At 42.5% G+C, this 22,357-nt stretch overlaps 1 protein-coding gene across 1 annotated transcript in view; it reads right to left on the bottom strand.

Annotated features, from left to right (window-relative positions):
• The window catches only part of SCAPER (S-phase cyclin A associated protein in the ER), a 141,267-nt gene that overhangs the window by 15,272 nt on the left and 103,638 nt on the right, over positions 1-22,357 (bottom strand). Inside the window, exons 26-29 of the mRNA XM_066558860.1 lie at positions 21,655-21,884; positions 17,896-18,051; positions 8,109-8,346; positions 5,002-5,151 (exon numbers count right to left, since the gene is read on the bottom strand). Coding sequence (XP_066414957.1) covers positions 5,002-5,151; positions 8,109-8,346; positions 17,896-18,051; positions 21,655-21,884 — 774 coding nt within the window. The remainder of the gene's footprint in view (positions 1-5,001; positions 5,152-8,108; positions 8,347-17,895; positions 18,052-21,654; positions 21,885-22,357) is intronic.

Below are 22,357 nucleotides of genomic sequence, written 5' to 3'. Positions count from 1 at the left end.
AAAAACTTCTGAGAGAACTTTTTACTTCTATCTACAAGCCTATTTTTATAACAAAGTTCTGAAAAGCTGCACACACTTTTTCCTAACTCTTTCGGCAGAGATTTTATTTTGCAGTCTAGCAACTGTATCTTCTAGAAACATCCAATTCATATCTTACAAACCTTTAAAGTTGGTGGGATTCTTCTAGAGCACTCTAAATACAGTGTGTACCAAAGACTGGCAGAACAAAAGCTATTTTTATTTAAAGAAAGGCATAGCAATGCAACTTCTTTTGGAGCCTATCAGCAAGATCCTGAGTCTGAGGATCTGATTTGTGAGGACTTTCCAGATGAAAAATATTCCCTAACTGCAATGAATATGGAAAGATTTCTATTCCCAATGCAGCAATGTGAAAGAAAGCAAATCATCTGTCATTCCTGTTAATTTAATTACAGGACCACATTCAATTATTCAATATAATATGCAAATAAGGTGAGTTGACAGCACATGATAATTATATTCATTATACTAATTAAGTCAAACAATAAAAGGGAATAAAAATGTAATGAAACAGAAGGATAATTTAAATTAACAAGACTATTTTAATTAGAAACTGTAATTCTACAGTCTGATATAGTAGGGTTGGCTATTGAAAGATTGGACATTATTTTTATTACACAGTTTAGTTTTAATGTCCATCCTTGGTATCATGGGACCTGTTTTTGTATAGCAGCAGATTAAATGGTGGCCAGAACAAGAGAATCCCTTTTCCCTGCTGGTCCCTCCCGAGGAGCAGATGCCCAGTGAGGCTGTGAGCAGGGGCTGTCTGGCTCTGCAGTAAACAGAGCTCACGTGTGGATACAGAACAGACAGGGCAGCTCAGGCTCACCACTGGCTTTGCAGAGCTTCAAATATTAAAGAAACACGCCTTGCCTTCTGCAGTTTGCACTTCCATAACTGATTTATTTCTTCAGTGACAGCAGCTGCCCTGGAAAAGCTTTATGAATGTTAAAACAAAATAGGAACGAAGGAAGGGAATATTACTAATATATTATATGTGGGCAGAGTCAGCAAAATCACAGCCTTTTTAAAATAAACAGAGCAAGCACTATCAAAACACTCAGGAATGTGTTCCTCAGGAATCCATTGTCCTCAGTGCTCCTGACAGAATCACTTGGGGCTGCCCAAAGCCAGGCGTGGTGCAAACACCAAGTGGGAGCCCAGGCAGAGCCTCTGGGTGGGACCCAGCAGGAGCTGGGGGGAAATCTCAGGCTCCAAGCTGCACAAGAGAAAAGCACTTTCCTCATTCCTTCTTCATTTGCTACTCAGTTAACTCTAAAGACTTCTACAGACAGCATAACAAATGAAGCCAACCCTGTATTATATTAAATGACTGGCATATGATGCTCTTGGAAGATTTTGTTCTATGAATGTGAAATGTTTAGGAAATTGCCCTCTTATGATTTTGACTGCATAGTGGTAGTAGTTCACTTACTTAAATCACAGTACTACTACAGAAGGTCAATGCTGAGGTTGACAGGCCGTAAAATTTCTGTTTTAGAAATCTATCTATTCTCCAAACTGGGGAACTGCTTCACTTTTTTTTTTTTTTTTTTTAAGTTGCTTTATTTTCCTTCTTCCAGTATGCTGCTTTGGATATTTATCTGTTGATGTGGATAGAAAAAGGAACAACAAAAAGGGATGCTGAAAACTCCAAACTGTTTGTCCTTTTCTGTTTTGAGTATGGAAAGGAATGAAAACATACCTCCGTTTGTAATAAGAAATACAAATATACAAATGTAGAGAGGAAAGGACTTTAAACTACAAACAAATGCGTATTTGACTGCAAGAAGAACCTGAATCTGCCTTGAAATACATCATTTATGGACTCAGTTAAAGTTGATTCAAATACTAAATAGAGCTTTCTGGCTTTATAGAAATTTGTTTTCATAGCTCAAGTCTAGTGTATCTATTTTTATTACACTGTACTTGCCAGGACTTCAAGCCTACTATTTGAAAACTTTCACTGTGAGACCAATTTTTTATTTTTAGTAGGACTCCCCAGATGATCAACAAGGGAAGAAAAAATTGGAAGCTCTTAACATAATAAAAAATTCAACCATAACTGAATGAATAGAAAGCACTTCCCCCTCCATGAAAAGCAGCCTGTCTAGTAGAAGTCACAACACAAAGAGCACCTTAAAATAATGACCATAAGCAAGTCATACTGCTTTGCCTGGTAGTAAAAGAAAAATTACTTCCTTTCACTAAAAATCTTTCCCAGTATTTTTCAAGTACCTGAGTGAGGAAAGCCGCAGTTTTTCAAAATGCTTTTTTAAACAAAAAAGCCAAACCCAACTGCCTCAGTTAAAATCTTATTAACGAGGAATATTAGAAATGACATAAAAAGTTAAGCACGTCATGACATCTGACATTGGTGGCTCCAAAGCAAAGCACCCTAAAAGAGAGCTTCTAGGGTATGAGAAGGACTGACACAGCAGGGCTGTCTGCCGGAAACCCTAAACCCGACACTGAGGGCTGCAGAGGCCATCTTCAGCCCCAGGAGCACAAGCTGAAGGCTCCAGGATCCAGCTGGAAAGCCCAGCCCCAGCCCAAGGCTCCCCCCTGGGAGCTTCCTGCTGGCACTGCTGGCATGGCAGGGTGGCACTGCTGGCACTGCTGCAGGAGCCCTGTGCTGCAGGAACCCCTGTGCTGCAGGAGCCCTGTGCTGCAGGAATCCCCTGTGCTGCAGGGACCCTGTGCTGCAGGAGCCCTGTGCTGCATGAGCCCCTGTGCTGCATGAGCCCCTGTGCTGCATGAGCCCCTGTGCTGCATGAGCCCCTGTGCTGCATGAGCCCCTGTGCTGCAGGAACCCCTGTGCTGCAGGAACCCCTGTGCTGCAGGAACCCCCTGTGCTGCAGGAACCCCCTGTGCTGCAGGAACCCCCTGTGCTGCAGGAACCCCCTGTGCTGCATGAGCCCTGTGCTGCAGGAACCCTGTGCTGCATGAGCCCTGTGCTGCATGAGCCCCTGTGCTGCAGGAACCCTGTGCTGCAGGAACCCTGTGCTGCAGGAACCCCCTGTGCTGCATGAGCCCCTGTGCTGCATGAGCCCTGTGCTGCATGAGCCCTGTGCTGCAGGAACCCTGTGCTGCAGGAGCCCCTGTGCTGCAGGAACCCTGTGCTGCAGGAGCCCTGTGCTGCAGGAACCCTGTACTGCAGGAACCACTGTGCTGCAGGAACCCTGTGCTGCAGGAGCCCCCTGAGCTGCAGGAACCCCTGTGCTGCAGGAACCCCTGTGCTGCAGGAACCCCTGTGCTGCATGAGCCCCTGTGCTGCATGAGCCCCTGTGCTGCAGGAACCCCTGTGCTGCAGGAGCCCCTGTGCTGCAGGAGCCCCTGTGCTGCATGAGCCCTGTGCTGCATGCGCCCCTGTGCTGCAGGAACCCCCCGTGCTGCAGGAGCCCTGTGCTGCAGGAACCCCCTGTGCTGCAGGAACCCTGTGCTGCAGGAACCCCCTGTGCTGCAGGAGCCCTGTGCTGCAGGAACCCTGTGCTGCAGGGAACCTGTACTGCAGGAACCCCCCGTGCTGCAGGAGCCCTGTGCTGCAGGAACCCCCTGTGCTGCAGGAACCCCCTGAGCTGCAGGAAGCCCCTGTGCTGCAGGAAGCCCCTGTGCTGCAGGAAACCTCTCTGCTGCACTGCTCCTGCAGTGCCAAGTCCTGCATGCAATGAATCCCATCTGTTTGGACTTTGTTCCAGAACAGAAATCCTTGAGCTGCAGAGAGAAGATGACAGGGTTTGCTGTCACTGCTGGGGCCAGCTCGACCCTGGGGCAGCAGAGGGACTCAAAATGGCATCAGCACCACACAGGGTTAAAAATGACCACTCTGAAGTGCTGCCAACAGGCAGATCCAGATCCCGAGTGGGATTTTGGTTACACAGGGTAGGGAGGCTGCAGCATCCTCCCTCCAGCTGTGGCCAATCCCACAGAAGCATCACTGTATAATTATATAATACTTGTGACAGCACTGTCAGCTTTAAGATATTACAGTGTTCCAATTACAGCCAATAACTGTAAGAATGTTATAGAGCAGCTTTTCTCTAAAACCTTTCCTGACAAGTTTAACACTTCCTCCAGTTCATCAGCTGAACTGAGGGCACTGAGCTCCTCACCCTGAACCCCTATCCCAAAAGCTGAGCAGAACAGGGAACGAGCACACAGAGAGAACACAGTGAGTACCTTCCCAAAATGCAGCATTCACCTGAATCATACCCAACACATGGGCACTGTAATGCAGTACCTACACACTCAGAGTCAGCTTCTCATATTCCAAGAGCCAGTGCCAAGCCCTGCCCAATACACCCTGAGATGTTACAGATAAGCTGAGGAAACCATGAGATTTTTAAGACCAATAAATTTGAAATATTTTTTGAGTTTTGTGTCTGTTTTACTTTATAAGCCAGTAAGAGAGGTCACGGAGTCCAGTGGCAAAAGTGGACAACAATTAAGGAAGCTAAAGGGGAATTTTCACTGTTTCTTGAATAGGGCATTTAGTTTATGACTGAAAAGATTCATGGAGAAGAATGGCTTAGACCTGAGCACTGGCAAGCAGGGAGACAGCTACATTGGCATCCAAGGTCAAGTCTTCATGGGAGAGTAGCTTAGTTGGCTTTAAAAAGGTTTAACTTGGGTACCACAACCATCTGATTAAGCTGATGTGAAGCTAACTTAGAATTAAAAATATCAGTGGCTAAGTGTGCCTTGGCAGGGTGCAAGGCCAGTTCAAATCAATGCAATGGCAGCAGAGGAACTACAAATGGAGTTTGCTTATGGACACACAAAATCAATGTCTTTGTCTTAACAACAACTTCAGTTTCTCTTTAGCAAACACATCCGTTTGTGCTCACAGAATCCCAAGTGCTTCAAAAGCAATGCTGAGGGGATGAATTTCCTGACTAAATGAGAGATCCATGACTAAATGTGCCCTTGATAACTTCTGAGCCCCTTTTCCATTTGCCTTACCTGGTTATCTGGGTTGTTTACAGTGAAGTAGCCCACACAAATGATGACTTCGTGCAGCAATCCTTCACAGGTATGCTGAGAGCAGTACCACAGCAGGGAGCTGATAATGTGCCTGAAGGCCAGGGACAGCCCCTCAGCTCCCACAATCGACTGAAAAACACCAAGAAACAGAAATCACACTCCAGCAGCATGTTCTAGAACTTGTGCACACCAACTGCACCCTTCTGGGGTGTTTTTGCAAAGTACAGACTATGTTCTTCCTTGTGAAAGGCCACAATCAGATTTCTTTTTTCAGCTGCTTACTGTTCACAACTGGAATATAATATTAAAAGCCACAGAAGCAAGAATAAATTCAAATTTTCAAGGGACACAGAAAAAACTCGATTCTGCTTATTTGACATTCAGTGTAGCATTAGGTTGACCATTTCATTTGACATACATTACATGATCCAGGAATATTTAGTAATATCTCTTAGAAATAAGCAAAAGAAACCAAACCATCTTCATTTCTGCAACAGAGCAAAATGCATTTCTCATTAATAACTCACGCTCTGAATGGAATAAAATGATTAATAACAAATAATGACTTTTCAAACATTACAAAAAGTTAGAAACATCCAAAAGGAGAGAACAGTCAGCTGCAAACCTTCTTGGGATGTTTTTTAAAAGTAGGCAAATAGCTGTAACGTGGAGCTTCAGAATTAGATTTTATCTGTGCAGCCTACAGCCTCTATTTAATAAACATGTCAAGCAGACAGAGCGACACAGGGTCAAAGGGGAAAACTAAAGCACAAGGAATGAGCATGACAGTCTCCTAGCTCTAATGAAACAGCAATGCAGGCCTGAGAAAATCTCTTTCATTTCAGAGTTTTCTTCATTTTCTACCTTGTAGCCTGTGGTAAATATATATACATAAATCCCAGGCTGTGGCATAGTTTAGTCCTGCTGAATTCCAAATACACCCAGAAAAGCAGGATCATCCTTGACAGTGGAAGCAGGCTCAGCTGTGGATGCTTTCGATCTTGAACTTCAAGCATTCTGGTAAGTCAGTGTATTTTCAAAATTTAATGCCCAATACAGCCACCATTTACTGCTTTATGTCATGTGAATGCCATGTTCTCAGGTCCATCCTTATTTAATTAGTGCTGCCTGTGCATGCTGTGACCCAGTGCTCTGGGTTTGACCTCCTCTGATAACAACAGGTCAAAGGGCACCTGAGTTTGTGTATAAAAGTTAAACTAATTTTTCAAGGAAACTATGCTTCCTTTTTAGCCAGAATTAATATCAGCTCAGGACCCTGTGCTGTTTCTCACTACCATCTTTCAATTGTTTATACTGTCAAATTAAATGAAATATATACCCATGAGCCATCTGTGCTAATACAAACTCGAGAATACCAGACCTCTTTTGCTAATCAGAACTCCTATTCCACAGTCCTACCAATTTGTGATAAAACTATTCCTTAGAGATAATGATCACACAGGAGGCTCTTCCCTCTTCTGTCTGCCAGCCTGCCATGGCCCATGGGGTCAGTGTCCAGCAAACTGCCTCAGGTGGATGTTATTTTAAACAGTACAGAAACAAATCCCATTAATGCACGGGAAGGGAGAGCTGCTGAGCTAGCCCAGGGTGCCTGTCCATCACACACAACAGCATCCCCACAGTCCAGCAAACAGCTGGACACCTCCTGAGCAGAGCCCTGTGCCCCTGAACTGAGAGAAGCAGCTCCCACTGCTGGGGTTCTTCATGCAAGAGTTACTGACTTGAACCATTTTGGGTAGAACAGACTAACACAGACCATGGGGTTTGGAGGTTAATGCTGACTGTTTATTACAAATGCTGGGATGTAACAGCGTGGGTAGAGGGTAAATACAGACAGGGTAAGCAGGAGCTGGTGTTTTAAAACACCAGTGGTTTCTTGGGATAGCAGGGAGCAGCCCTCCAGCCAGTGGGATCTGCTACAGCTCCCCTGCCAAGTGTACCTGTTCCAGTCAAGGCTGACTCTGGCATACACCTGTAACACCTACAGCAGCACACAAACAGCCAGTCTGTCACAGACCCAGAGTGCTGAACCAAGGTCAGGAGGGAACTGCCTTGACTGACAGAAAGAAATGGAGTCAGTAGTGTGTGCAATCAAACTCCAGTCAATATCCTGCTTCTGTCCCTGCAACAAACCCTGACTGGACTGGTGCTGCAGCTGAACTCTGCTGCACACACAAGTCTTGATGCTGTTACAGATGATACCAAACGTACTGAAAGTCCATGGCAAGAAACACCAGCTGAAGGAGCCACACTAAATTCTTCACTTGTGAAAAGCTCTTGCTGAGTTTAATGCACTTCAGACGGAGAGTGTGGTACAGCACACTACAAATTACACATTAAATGGAAAAGAAAACTGTTCTGTTGAATTGTGTAAGATTGATGCTGCTAAATGTGTTTTCAAAGCAATGCCTTCTGACAAGTTTGATATTAACAATACAACTTTACTAACTTACCTGAGAAATATACCACTATTTGTATGGCAAAATCATTCATTTACCCTTGAACTCTGTTCATAGACAAAGGTAAATAGTCCTTCTCAGGACTAATTTTTTTTTTTTAGTTTAATAAAAATTATGAAAACATATTTTCCAATTTTTGGTCAACAAAATTTTACTTGGTAAAGAAATTATATCAAGTGATTATCAGTTTCAGCTGCACAATCTTAAATCAACTGGCCCCCAAAAGCACTGGAAACTATAATATGTGGTTATAATACAAGCAAATCCTTTCACATAAAATAAACTGTTATTTCGTCCTTTGGACTAAGATTTTTCTTTTTACACTTTTGGGGCTTAATAAATATAAAAAGCACTATGCTAGAAACAAGTAAAAAATAAGTTGGAAAACATAATGGATTTGATTCAGTATTCTAAATTTTCACTTTTTGGTTAAAGTCATCAGCCACAGCTATATGGCAGACATAACAACAGTTAGAAATTTCATGCCCAAAATCTAACATTTAAAAACTCCTTCAGTAACTAAGATCTTAAAGACAAAACTTAGTCCAAAGCTATAATCAATAATTAACATCATCCCACTACGAAAAGTTTTAAAACACCCGTTACCTGGAAGGCAGGCAGGTCAAGAACAGCAAAGCTATTGAAGAACCGTAAGCTCTGGATGGCCACCTGCACGGTGCTGGCAGCGTAGCTGTCCTTGGGGCTGGCAGTGCTGGGGTCGGAGCTGGTGCCGTGGAACAGGACGCAGTAGAGCATGTGCAGCACCCCCACCAGGTCCGTGGCCTGCAGAGCCGCGCTCAGCCCCGTGGGCTCCTGCCGCCCGCTGTCAAACACGCTGCAGCACCTGCCAGGGAACAGCCAGGTGACACACTGAGCTGGGAGCCAGGGCAAGCCTGATCCTGCAAGTGCCCCGAAACCACAGCACTTCCAGAAAACACTTGCAATGATTGGGGCACCGTCTCATGCTCTCTCTAATTGCAGTGCAGCTGTATCGTTCGGGATCCTGCTTCACATCCTGCCAGCGCCCAGCCTGGGGACACTGGGAGCACGGAGGGACTGCATGCAAGCCCTGCCTCGGGTCAGCAGCCTGCTCTCACCTTTGCTGCTTGCAATAGCAGCCAGCAGCAGTGGGAGAACTCCCTGGAGCCTCTCCTCTCACAGTGATGGGCTGCAGGCACTGGAACAAACTGCCTACCTAAGTAGCGAAATAAGTTACTGGGAACAGATGATCTTAATCAAACGGGTCTGCAGGAATTCAAGAATGAAGTGTGGAGCAGTAGGAAAACACACTGCTCCTGACTTCAGGCAGATGCTGTTATGGGAGAGTGCAGCAGGGCACCAAAGCACAGGGAAGCACAAACCAGCACAGCTCGTGCACACAGGAACTGGGTCCCTTTGCTGCCTTCTGGGTGTGCACATAAAATAATGGAGAAGGTTTTTGGTTATCTTGGATATCAGCACAGATAGGCAAATAACTCAGGACTGCCCTTTCCATTCTCACATCCAGACTTCCAAAAATACTTCACATAATCCTTCATGATTTTTACTACTCATGTTTTTTCACATTATTAATAATCCAGAGGATGATGCAGGACAACTACTAAGGAAGACTAAGAGTATCACTACCCTGGAGGCTAAATAATATGTGCAGGGTAGGCAACCACAAAGTGAAGTCTCAAAATAATTCAGCAAGTTTTATATTCTCTGAATTCTAATTCAAACCAATAACATAAATTACCTGAATTTCATTTTGGAAACATATTTTGTCAATACTGGTAATCAAAGGAAACACTAAAATAATAAAACACAGCAAAGAGTAACAATGAAAATATGCTACATCAAGGACTGTTTTTTACCTCATCTACTATATTTCCATCTTAAAAAAAAGAAAAAAAAAAGGAAAAAAAGAAAGGAAGTGTCAATATCAAAAGAGACTACACAGATTGAATGTATATATGATTCCTTGCTATAATTAAAAGAAAATATGACAGACTATATGAGAAAACATTATAAAAGGACAACTTAAATGAGGGTATTTTCCCCTTTTATAACTACTAAAAGCAAAGGAAATGGAAGTGAAAATCAGAACCATTTTCTAAAATAATCTCTAAGTTTGAAGACCTCAGTTTAAGAAAGCAAAGACCAGACACTCACAGGGCTCAGAATATTCCTGTTGAGCAGAATCAGGAAGGATTTCCCTTGACTAGAGCAGCTCTCAATAATCTCTCTGTATCTGTACCAGGAGCACCCTGCACTCCTCTGCTACAAACACTGGCTCCAGTGACATTTCCAACACAGATTCTAGGCAGGCTGACTAATCCTGCTTTTTACAATTGCAGACAGACTTCTTCAACAGAGAAACTAAACCATGAGCTCAGCAATGACCACGTTTTGGCAACCATCATCTTGTTCTGTCCTTTTCACTTTTCCTAGTGAAGCAAATAAAGCAGGCAAGAAAGCACCACCTTACCCAAACCAATGTCTGCCCACAAGAATTTCTGTCTGTCAGCAGCACTCCATCCCTTCCTTGGACCTCAGGGAGGGAAAGAGGCAGCGCAGGATGAGGAACCTGTTTTCCCCAGGTCCCAGAGCAGCCCTGGGCTCAGCTGAATATGACAGGGCAGTATTTGGGCTGTACAACCTGCTCTACTGGCACCCATCTGTTTCCACCACTGTCCCCTCTTTACCTTTACCTTACCAGATGATGTAAGCAGTGCTCTCATCTGAAATTAGCACTAATGAGTACAATTTCTGAATTATTTCTATTTACAGTCTGTGAATATTCAGTGCTGCTGAAAAAGCTGTTCAGTGCTGTACCCTCTGCTGCTACCCCCAGGACCAGTGTCCCAGACCCACTCCAGGGACACCTGAAGCTTTGAGGCACAAAAACCACCCCACACTGCATGAGTAGTCCACAAGCCTGTGACACAAAAATCAGATCTTTAGTAAAACACACAGTAAGAAAAAAAGCAACACAGTTGTGTCTGCTCTCCTTAAGACCCTGAGATTTACTCCACAAAGAATAAAAAGTGGAAAAAAACCCCTAGAGTTCTAAGTGTGTTTGGGTGGGGCTATGCTGCACAACAATTTATGGCAGGGCTTTGCTTTCCTTATGCCTGGAATCCATGCCCCAAATCTTCATTTTGAAGCTCTGTGGTCTCTAAGTGAGTGTGTGTGAATGGAGTCAGCAGAGACACTCCCAGAGCCATCACCTGCCTGTGCCAGCTGTGCCTTTGGAGATCCCTGCTGCAAAGTTCCAGGTGTGCTGGCACATCAGCCTGGCAGGGAGGGAGGCACAGGCCTGAGGAGGGAGAGCTGGCAGCTCTGGGACCACCCTGAGCACAGCTCTGCTCTGTCTGGGCTCCCTGGTATCCCAGGATTTATCCTGCAGGATGCAGTAGCCAAAATGTGCTAACCATCACTTAGTTACACTGGACTAACTAGAATGTTTATTGCCACACGATCACATGAGAGCACAGCTCCTCCTGCCAACCAGGATTTCCTAACTTCACTCTTAGCTTTTTCAGCTGTACAAAACAGAAAAGTACACTCACAGTCAAATGATAACCCCAAATTAATTACTGCATATGATACCTCACAGAATTTTTTCTGACTCTGTGCAATCAGAAGATTGACCAATTTTACCAAAGGTTAAAGTTAGCTTGCTTTCAACTCTCACTCCATCATTATTTTTAAACAATTCCATATGAGAAAGCTTACATTGCTGGATGAAATCCTTTTACCATTTTGTGCTGCTCTGGGGCAGAGAATGAATCAAAATATACATTAAAAAGTCAATTGTAAAATAACTAAATGCAAGCATTAGTTTTTTCACACAAAAGATGAAAAATTTTGAAGTTCGTACAGAACAAAACTGTTAAAGAGAAATTAAAAATTTGTCTGCTACATTTGATGGATTGAAGGAAATGCCAGAAAAAATTTATTTTGGATGTTGCCTGTACTACAGCTAATGTGCATGTGAACAGAACACTGGCTCCTGTTGAACTGTTGGTTCCACCACTTTAATCATAAATGTTTACAATAAAAAGGTAAAAGAAAGTTACTTGTACTTGCTATGGGCTTTAGAATGAAAAAAACCTAAATGAAATGATGTAAAATAAAGCATGAACCTCTGCCTCTACTGCTGAGTGATTTTTGTCAAGTCTGCACAACACTGGGTTTCATACATTTAGCAGATTTTTAGTTCACCTCAAAACATGAGCCCAATGAAAATTCAGTTCTGTTGGGACAGACTGAAGTAAAAACCCCCAAAACCTTCATAACATAAGATGACAATGTCACACCAGAAAATCAGACTTTACATAACTGAAGTTAAGAGATCAGATTCCTAGAGCTGCAATTCCTCTTAATTCTCCTATTTAAAGGAATTTGGTCTCTGAGTCTGTAACAGCTGCAAAAGTAAAATAGTCACTATGGACAAAACCTCTTCAATTAATTCCTGCAGGGAAGCAAGACCCACTGGATTTTTAACACTGGTTGACAGAGCTGGGAAAACAAACAAGCTTTCATAATTATTGTGACTTTAACAGTCACAATAATTATGTCTTAAATATAAATACAGAAGAACAGACAAATATTTATATTATGGTCAAACAACCTGCACTATCTTAAAAAAAAAAGGGTTTAATGAAATGCACAAATTTTCATTATGGGCTGCCACTGTGATTTTCAGCTTGGCCATCAAGGGCTTTCAGGAATTGGTATGTGATCTATGACATACAAAAAGAGTTTAAGAATTAAAAAATATGGATATATCCATCACAAGAAAGAAAGAAAGATACTAAGCAGTGTTACTTTGTTGCTTAAAATACACCACTATTTATTAAAAACAGGAATTCAATACAGCTTGATAAGAAACAGCATACTCTGCAGAACAAGTATAAAACTACAATTTCTCCAAGCTTCAATATGAGCAAACTGTTTATATCTGAAAATATATTGTTTTGAAAACTGGCTGAGCTAACAAGCAGACAAGCCCCTCTAAGGGTATACATTATAATGTTTGTATATTTGAAATATATACTCCTGATTAAAAACACTGAGTGAAATGAAAACATGACTTTCCAAGAGGCTTAGAATATAATCTGTTGGGGTTTTTTATTATTAGGATTTAAAAACTATCATCGGTACTTTTTGCTTCTAAATTATTTTATTTAGAAAGAGATGTCAAAATAAAGAGGACAAATAATAATAATAATAAAAGAAGAACAAGGAAGTATTTAGCACCTGTCAGACCTTGCTGCAATTCCCACTGTCAAGCAGGGACCGCAGTGCTGCACAGAGGTGATGAACTGAAGCCTTCCAGTAACTTCAGACCCAAGTTAGAGTGAGTTTAACAGCAAAACCAAGGTTCAGACAGGCTTACATCTGATTCCCCATGCAGCAGCCAAAACAGACATTATCTTAATGACTGCAATAAAAGTGAGCCCAGGCCACTTCCCCTTGTGCATCTGGGGCAGGACAGGCAGGGTTTCCCTGGGCCTGACCTGCATCTGCAGCTTTCTGCCTCTGCAGCTGGGAACCACAGCTTCATTAGCTGCTGACACACATTTATACACCCCACCACTGCTCTGGGATAGAACAGCAGCTATTTCATTACTGCACTGCTCTGGCACTGTCTTTTCCAGGGGTAATGAGAAAGCTTGAAGGCAATTTTTAAATAGAGAAAACAGCAAAAATTTTGAACAGCTGGTGCTCCCAAGGACCTACATAATTTGAGAGACTATTATTTGCAATATTCCCTGATGCACAGTGCAGTATCCCCCTTGGATCTGTGTTATTGCTCTCTGCTGTGCTGCCCCAGTGACTGACCCTCACCCTGCAGTGCTGCCCTGCTTCCCCCTGCTCCCTGCACTAACTCTGGGCCAGGGGGACTTTATTCACTCACACTCATGGGCAAAAGTGAAACAAGGCATTAACTCCAGCCCTCCACAGAGCAACAACTTCTGGGACAGCAGCCTTAGGTCCAGAGAATTAGGGAAAGGGGGATCTAGGCTGGATGAACTCTGGGCAGTGGAGGAGAAGACAGGAACACAAGCAGAACCTTTGCTATGCTGATTAAGGACCTGCCATGGAGATGCTCACTCAGTGCTCCCCCTGCTCTTAGGGAAGGCTGAGCTGAGGCTGCAGGGAGGCCCATGCCTTCATTAATGCTCCTTGCATTCCAGGCTGCTCATTGTTTTCTGTCCTGTGGGTACAAGCCAAGCACATTCCAGATGTGTAGTCAGGACCTGAGGGCTCAAAAGAGGCCTTGAATCTCTCATACTTACAGTGATACACTTGGAAAACAGGGCTGTCATCTTGAACATTGCTACTGGACATCTGCAATTCCACACAGATTCCAAGAGGTCTATATGGCCACACAGCATTGTTATTCCATACAAAGTGTATTTAATATTTTGATTTATTTCAGGTTAATAAAAATGTCTCTGTTCTCAATTCTGGCTACTGTTACTCCTAATGGTGAGCAAAAGTCAGTTAAGCATTACCAGGGTCACAATTTTCAAGTCTAAGTATCAAATGCCAGGTTCACCTGCTCAGCAGAGAGAGCTCAATATTCAGACCTGTTGCATTTTCTGATTTCTCCCTACAAACAATAAGGGACAATGTCCTCTTTTCAGCTCTCATACGCCTTTTTTTTAAAAAACTCATCAGGGAGGAAGGAGCTCTCACCTCCACTGTTAGCTATAGATGCAAAACAGCATCAGAAAAATGGGACTTCCAGTTGGAGGTCTCAAGTCACCCTCAATGATTCTCTCTGTGTAAGAGAAGAGGACAAAAAGTATCAAAACAAGCTTGAAACAGGATAACAAGTTATTAAGGTTTTCAACAATTGTTCTTTTATGTGTATTCCACCGTGTTTGGAAAATGTGCTATTCCATCCACAGCAAAATTTCAATTAAAAGAATCAATCAAGCATTTATTAGCCAGTATCAAAAATGATAATTTGAAAAGTAAGATCAATATCAAAGTTAAATCTTTTTTAAAGACCTTGATCATTAATGGAAAGAAAATCCCTCTCTTATAATAGGGTATGTTTATAACATATGTTCAGAATATATTCCCTTATTTCAATAACATTTTATGATTTTAAAATTGAAAATCCTCCAATTTATGCTTCTACATTAGTAAGACTTTTCTTTACTGTATCTAACTCTATGATTTTGGACTTTTTTTTCCCTACAAGTCTACCACAGTAATAAAAGAAGTCTCTTAATTCATGTCTTAAAATTTTACCATCTACATTATATCAACCACAGACCTCATTTAAAACATAATGTTGATTTATATTTATATATATATATATATATATAATTTGAGGCTATTCTCTAATAATCACTATTTTTGTGATACCTTGCCTGATGTAGAGGCACATGCAGAGAGGGACCTGGCTGAGATCTCTTCACTGCCTGCAGAATTCTTTCCATGAAGGAACTGTCCAAATACACACTGGGTGTCAATCCAGAGCTTGGTTTAGAAATACTCTGCAGAATTTGGAGTTTCATGAGATGTGCTTTTGAGGAAGGCAGGAAAGTCAGATTGACAGCTCTTCCTACCTCAGAGCTCCAGAAATGGCCCAACATACTTTGTACCCACAGGACTCGATCTTTTAATTGTTTCAAACCTGAGTTTTGAACAAGAATTTCTGGCCCTCTGGGGATATGGCAATTACAGCTGCAGTACAGTTCCCAACAATCTGGTGGGATCTGAATGCACAGGAGAAGGATCCCACAGCTCATAGGGGATTTCCCAGTTGTGCTGGGCTGGTTTGAGCCCTGGGGTGGTCCTGGTACCCCACCCAGTATTTACTGTCCTGTGTCAGCTTCCCACTGTGCCACTCACTGCTGAGTGCTGAGATCTGCACACAGCCAGACAGCAACACCACAGGGATTTCATATGGAATGACAACTTCCTGTGTGACAGGTAACAGCCTGAAAAGCTCCACTGAAAAACAAAAAAACAGATTAATTTTATATCCCCATCCTCTGGTTACCAATGAGGAGCATAAAGAAATTTCCAACCTGGAACCATCTTATATAGGAGGATATATGAAAAGAACATTTCAAAATTGCTCTTGCAACAATGGCAAAAGCCTGCCATTATTTTGGCAAAACTTCTTTTCATGCTGCAGTGAAATACTTGAAATACTTGCTGGGCTCCTCAAACCTCAGTAACAAGCTCAGCCCTTGGCTGATCAAGGGCTGGGATGCACAGAGGGCTGTGACAAGCAGGCTGCTTTGGTGCTCAAGGCTGGATCAGCTGAGCTGAGTGACAAAAGCTCACTGCAAAGGCTGCAGTGCCCCCACCCCATTCACCAGGAATGAAAGAGGCATCTGTCCTTCTCACAGAGGGGCTGCCTTTTGTGCTGCAAACAGGTCTCACACATCATGTATTACTGTAGTGTGACATATTTAACAATTCAATAAATTTGAGCTCTGTTCCTGCCACCTTAATCTGTGTTTGGCAGTACCTTTTTCCACTTAAATCACCTCCAGCACCGAGGACTGCTGTAACAAGACAGAATTACACTCTGCATACACTGCTTAAATGACAGGGGCTCAGGTGATGAAAGACATGTGATTTAAATTGCCCTTCTAATCAGTTACTTCAAGGCTTTTGATCTTGAAGTGAAAGACAACAGTTTTGAAATCTCCAGGTTCATTCCTCTCATTTCTTCTCATGCTCAAATGAACGATGTAACCTGGAATCAGGAACAACCAGCACCTTTGGATAAAATCCAGAGCATTGCTGTTTATGGATGTGGTAGGATCAGATACTTCTTGGTGTAACTGTGAAGAAAAACACTCAATCCCCCAAAATTATCCTGGTGCTGCAAAGAACAGATGCTCTTGATGGATGTATGTCTGCAGTGCTGTAATATTTTGGGGTGCAAAGATCTCTAATATTTTGATGAAGTGTGTGCCTGCTACAGAAATTGCAAATATTGTATTACTCACTCTGAGCTAGAACTATTATTCCACTAACAGAAGGGTGATATTTTTATTATTTTATTTAGTGAGTATTTGACTTCTGGCAGTGCTCTGCTGGAGTTTAAAATGCCAAGTTGGCAGTTTTCAGAAAGGGAAATTTCAGTAAGTTGGGATGGTCTCTTTGGGCTCATATTTCTTGTAGTTCTTTTTCCATGTGTTTGTGTCCCTGGCTACCAGCAACAGCTCTTACCTAAAGCTTTGTTTCTTATCCTATGTTTTATTAGCTCTACTTTTTCAATCCTAGCATCATTTTACCCTTCAGGAATGCATTGTGAAGTTCTGCCAGCCTTGATTTTTTCCTGAAATGTGTAACAGTAATGGTGTGGTAGGTTCTAGGAAGTGCAGCCCAAAGCTCTGAAATTTTGACTCCCACATGAGTGTCAAGCTGTCCTACACTGCAGACCACAGAAGTCCAGATTTGCTGGCAGGCACAAACCCTCATGCACACGTCCCACAGCCTTGGTTAGGTTACAACAACAAGCATTTTGCATTAGAAAATTCCCTGACAAATCTAGTAATAGCTTTCTTTATGGAAAATAGAGTTCCCTTACTGACAGTGGTATTTCAAAGAGCAAGAGCTGAATTGGCTGCTCTAGAGACAAATCATAGAGACAAATCAATTAACAGTTGATTTTAACCCATAATGAATTCCTCTTGAAGTCTTTGAGACTGAAGATTCAAACTATCAGTGATAAAAGGCGGTGGGGAATGATGAGTAAAGGAGGCAAAGTTTGCAATTCTGATAGGTGGCTCAGAGGAAGCAGGTTCAGTGCAAATAACTCATTACAGATTGCTGGTAAGAGGCTGAACAGAGGCGATCTCCAGCACTGTCTCTGGCCCTGTGGGTCTCACAGTTCAGGCTGGCAGCCTCAGCAGGAGGCTCCTGCCTGAGCACCACGCTCTGAGCTGCCAGAGACAGAGCACCCACCTTCCACTGAGAGCCTGGCACATCCCATTAGAGTGCACCCACCTTCCACTGAGAGCCTGGCACAGCTGGCACATCCCATGGAGCACTGCACCCACCTTCCCCTGAGAGCCTGGCACAGCTAGCACATCCCATGGAGCACTGCACCCACCTTCCACTGAGAGCCTGGCACAGCTGGCACATCCCATTAGAGTGCACCCACCTTCCCCTGAGAGCCTGGCACAGCTAGCACATCCCATTAGAGTGCACCCACCTTCCCCTGAGAGCCTGGCACATCCCATTAGAGTGCACCCACCTGGCACATCCCATTAGAGTGCACCCACCTTCCACTGAGAGCCTGGCACAGCTGGCACATCCCATTAGAGTGCACCCACCTTCCACTGAGAGCCTGGCACAGCTAGCACCTTCCATTGAGAGCCTGGCACAGCTGGCACATCCCATGGAGCAGGGCACCCACCTTCCACTGAGAGCCTGGCACAGCTGGCACATCCCATGGAGCACTGCTGTGGCACTCTGCAGGAAACTTGCTACACTGGGGTTCTCATCCACAGGGCCTTGCACAGACAGGAAACAGCAGCACAGCTTGTCCACCAGTCCTATGTTCACCACGTAACTACAATCAGAGGAAAAAGTGTATTACAAAACACAGTTCCACAACAGTTTTGGTAACTTTGCAAAAGAAGTCATTTTTGCTTCTCTGCTATCAAACCACTCAAAAAGTAGGTTATGATCACTTAAATACTCCTTCTAAAAGGGTTCAATAAAACAATTTCAATTACAATAATCTCAGATCTGGCTCTCTGGACCATCAGTAGTTTTTGTTATGAGATCTGAGAGTTGTAGGGTAATTCGTATTATATTGTACAAGAAAGATGAGTGTAAATGTTTATTTTAGCATACTGCTAGGAGGACAATGGAATTTTGCCATAGTTAGATGATTTATAATAATCTTGATAGCTCTGCAACAACACAATTTCTTTTTAGCATGAAGAGGTAAACTCTGTAGAACACACTAATTCAAGAAGACAATGATGTTATCCAGATAATGTTTTATAGCAATTCACACATCATAGCAACCACTGGCCAATTGTTGGGCTTTGTTCCCCTCTTATAAATACATATATGCAACAGCTCAGGGACTAATAGAATATTAACAACCTTCTATCAGTATAGAAGGATCAGGATCAAAAAATCTCCTCAGGACTCAATCAAATTCAATACAGAGAAAACCATGTAGTGACTTTTTTTAAAAACTGAAAACTCCCTTCTTTTTTATTAGGGTTAACCAGATCATCATTGCTGATCCTCAGATCACAACTGCTGAACTTCCTTCTTTGAATTGCTAATAGCTTGGAAACATATGTCCAAAAAATCTGCTCTTCACCCTTGTACCAAGATCTCTCTGTCCACAGCAGGTTCTCTCACACCTTGATCATTATCAACTCCACTTAAACCATGCACAGATGTATTTTTCCATGTCACTTTGCTGATATCACCTCACTTTACCTACTTTCCTTTTCTACCACAAACATCCAGCTTCTCAGACTTTAGCCCTTCTCAACCACCATATTCTGCTGACTTAGGTGAGATCAACTCTCTTTGTGGACACAAAGGTCCATTGTAATCATCTCCCTTTCTTTCCCCTCTAATTTTCTCTCTGTTTTCCTCCACTCCTAAGAAGCAGGAGAAACCTCTTGTCAAAACCAGAAGAACTGCAGTTTTACCCTGTGCTGAAAAGACATGGGGAAGCAATTGCCTTCAGACAACAACAAATGATCCCCTGTTCCTGCCCTGCCTACACCAACCCTCCTGAGATCACTGTCCCAGCAGCTGCTCCTCAAGTGCACTTGGCAGAGATGGCTCTAAGGACAGAGCTCCTGGAGAAGGGAACACCACTGGCTTTAAGTTTGCCAGACTTGACTAGACCACCCTAACTTGACCCAATAGGGAACATTATTAAATAATATTGATTCTATCAATAAAGACTATTGATTAGATAATGCTTCTCACAGAAGTACAAGTGTTTATTAAAAATAACTATTCCCTCACAACATGTCCTACAGTCTGATTTTGAAAGAACAGGGGATTTTGACACTAGAGAAGAAAACCACCTATTTTTCAGACACTGCTGTTGCTCAAAGACAGATTTCTCTGCCAATGTCCACCCTAGTGACACAAAGCTTTTGGAAGAAGTGAAGGAATTAAGAATAAAAATACACCGGATATAAAGCAAGAAGTTGAACTGCAGCATAGAAGATTTTTAAAGCTACTGAAGTACAGCAGTTAAAAACACATAAAGAAGCACAAAGATTATTAAGTGCACACTCATTGTGCAGGTAAATTTGTCTGTTCTATTTAGCAACATGAAAGGTTACTAGCATTAAGTTTCTTGCCAATTTTGATCTAAGCAATCCACCTGATCACACAGGTGATAAACAAGTTCTCCTGCATTAGTGGAATAATTCCAGGAACAGAGCTGGGTGTTAGATACATCACAGTCACAGAGAAATGCTGAGTGCTGGAAACAGCTCTGAGAAATAGGAGGGAAGAGGAATAACTAAATAAAATAGAGCTCATGCTGATAGATAGTGGCTCACAAAAAGGCACAACCTTTCTCATCAGCATTCTCTTCCCTAGCAGCATCTCCACAGTGTGACACCTGCAAACTGTGCCCACTGTCCCCCTCCTTCCCACCCACACCTGGGCACAGAGCAGCTGCTCCTCTGGCAGAGAGGAAATGGATGTGAGCTTTCAGTCTGCTGGGACTATTCCTCCCTGGCACCCGGAGACATCAGGAAGATGCATGGAGCCCTCCCTTCCTTGAGGAACTGAGCACACACACAAGTGGAATGTCAAAGCTCTCTAATCTATTGCCTCTATCTCTTTTTACCCACAGGAGCACAGCTGAAATAACCTGGCTACCCATTTGATGATACCCAGACAGCACATAGATAATTGGTGTTTATGCATCAGGTCTAATAGTCCCAAATAGGAAAAAAAAAAAAATTCAGTGCTCCTCTTTCTTTGCCCATCTTCCTAAAACTCTCACTTAATCAACTCCCCATGACATATGATACAATGACCTGGAGGTGAAAGATTCTCATTAATGACAGAATTTGTCTGTTTTTGACTGGTTTAAAATGCCCTCTCTCTTTTTTTCCTAATTGCACCATTACCTTGTCATCATGCCTTTCATTCCCCATTTATAACCAGATCCCCTAAAGTGCCTCAGGTGAGGGACCTGCTCAGATTCTCATGTCTCTCCTTATCTTGAGGGTCTGCCTGTGCTGGGCCCAGCCAGTGTCAGATGTCTGCTCAGCACAGACCTCCCACCCTCCCATTCATAAATTGTGGAATACAACATCCTGAAATTTCACACTCTATCAAAACCTGTTTGGGGAGAAGGAGAGTTACATGAGAACACAGAAGTTTTAGAGGTCACTGGTATCTATGACAACTACTTGTTTTGCTTTTCTCCTCCAGATGTCCTCTTTGTCTCCATCAGCATCACACCAGACTTTGAAACGTCTCAGGGCTCACTGTGACATGTTTTCAGTAGCATATAAAGAAGAACTGCATTTCTTCAGGGAGCTGAAGACACACTGGTGACTATTTATATGATAATTTATTGATAACTATTTATATAGCTTACCAGTGAAACTGTGCACTTTTAGCAAGTCTAGTATACTGCTGGATATGTATTAGTTTAATATATTTAAAATATATATTAATTATGTATGTACTAATATATTTAGGTTCAGCTATTAAAATGCAGCTACACGATAAGATCAGATTCTAGGAATGACTGGGTGACTTTTATAATAGGAAATGTACTTTTTTTTGACCAGCTTATATGAATGCATGCATGATATGAGAGACCACAGGCAATGGGCACACACAGTTGGCATAGAGAAGTGAGAGAAAAATATATGGAAACTAGGTCCTAGGTAATCAGGAGAGAAAATTAATGGAAAGAACACTAAAAACAAGTCCAGAAATAAAAAAAATCTTGGGTTTCTGTATTTCTTTGTCTGCAGTTTTTTGAAGAACATTTTTGATTGAGAATATAGTATTTCAGTAGTCTTCTTGACTACCCACACAAACTACTCTCACTTGTGCATCAAGGTTAAAGCAGTTTGTTCCTCTCTTAAATCAATGCAATTTGCTTTCTCTCTCATAAGGAATACTTAAAAAGTTTCATCATCTTTTTTTAAACCTGATTAGGTCTTGGACTCTGCTGCTGAAGGCTTCCACTTGTGAGGATTTACTTTTCACTTCCTGTAATATCTTCAGTGCAGTAGAGTGGTTGTTTCCATCTGGGAAGCTGGAGATGAGACATCTGAAGATCACAGCAGTTACCCTCAGAAGTCCTGTTGTTAAACCTTCAAATACCTGCTTATTTACACTTCTGCCTGCAGTAGCATTATGGTCATCTGGAACACTAACCTAAGTAAAGAGAAAAAAACACAAACAACCAGAATTCAGTAAAACTAACCAAAGATTTTAGAGAAACACTTACAAATTCGCCTAGGCCTACAGTGAAAGTAATAATAAAGTAACATTCTAGCAGTGCTGATGAACATGAAACCATTTCAGGTACAAGGTAAGGTAAAGCACATAATCCAAGCTGGACCAGAATAAATCAAGTCACAAGAAGCAAGGAAGCCAACAGCAGCAGATTATGCCATTACTATGACTGTGTTCTTATGCATGAAACATCAGCAGCGACCACTGCACTTGTCCATCAGAGGTCACCCACCTGCCAATCATGTCAGAAGCACAACACCCAAGTTCTCTCTGAGCAGACCTCAGAGGAATCTCATTTTTCTAAATCATTTCACTAGATCCCACTCCTAAAAAGGTGAAGTTGAGCTGTACAACATGTAAATCTGACGACAATCTATATGCAGGATACAGAT

This window comes from Molothrus aeneus, chromosome 13 (genome assembly GCF_037042795.1).
Source record: "Molothrus aeneus isolate 106 chromosome 13, BPBGC_Maene_1.0, whole genome shotgun sequence".
Lineage (NCBI taxonomy): Eukaryota > Metazoa > Chordata > Aves > Passeriformes > Icteridae > Molothrus > Molothrus aeneus.
Note: the sequence above shows the minus strand (reverse complement) of the source record. Positions and strands in the feature narration are given on the sequence as shown.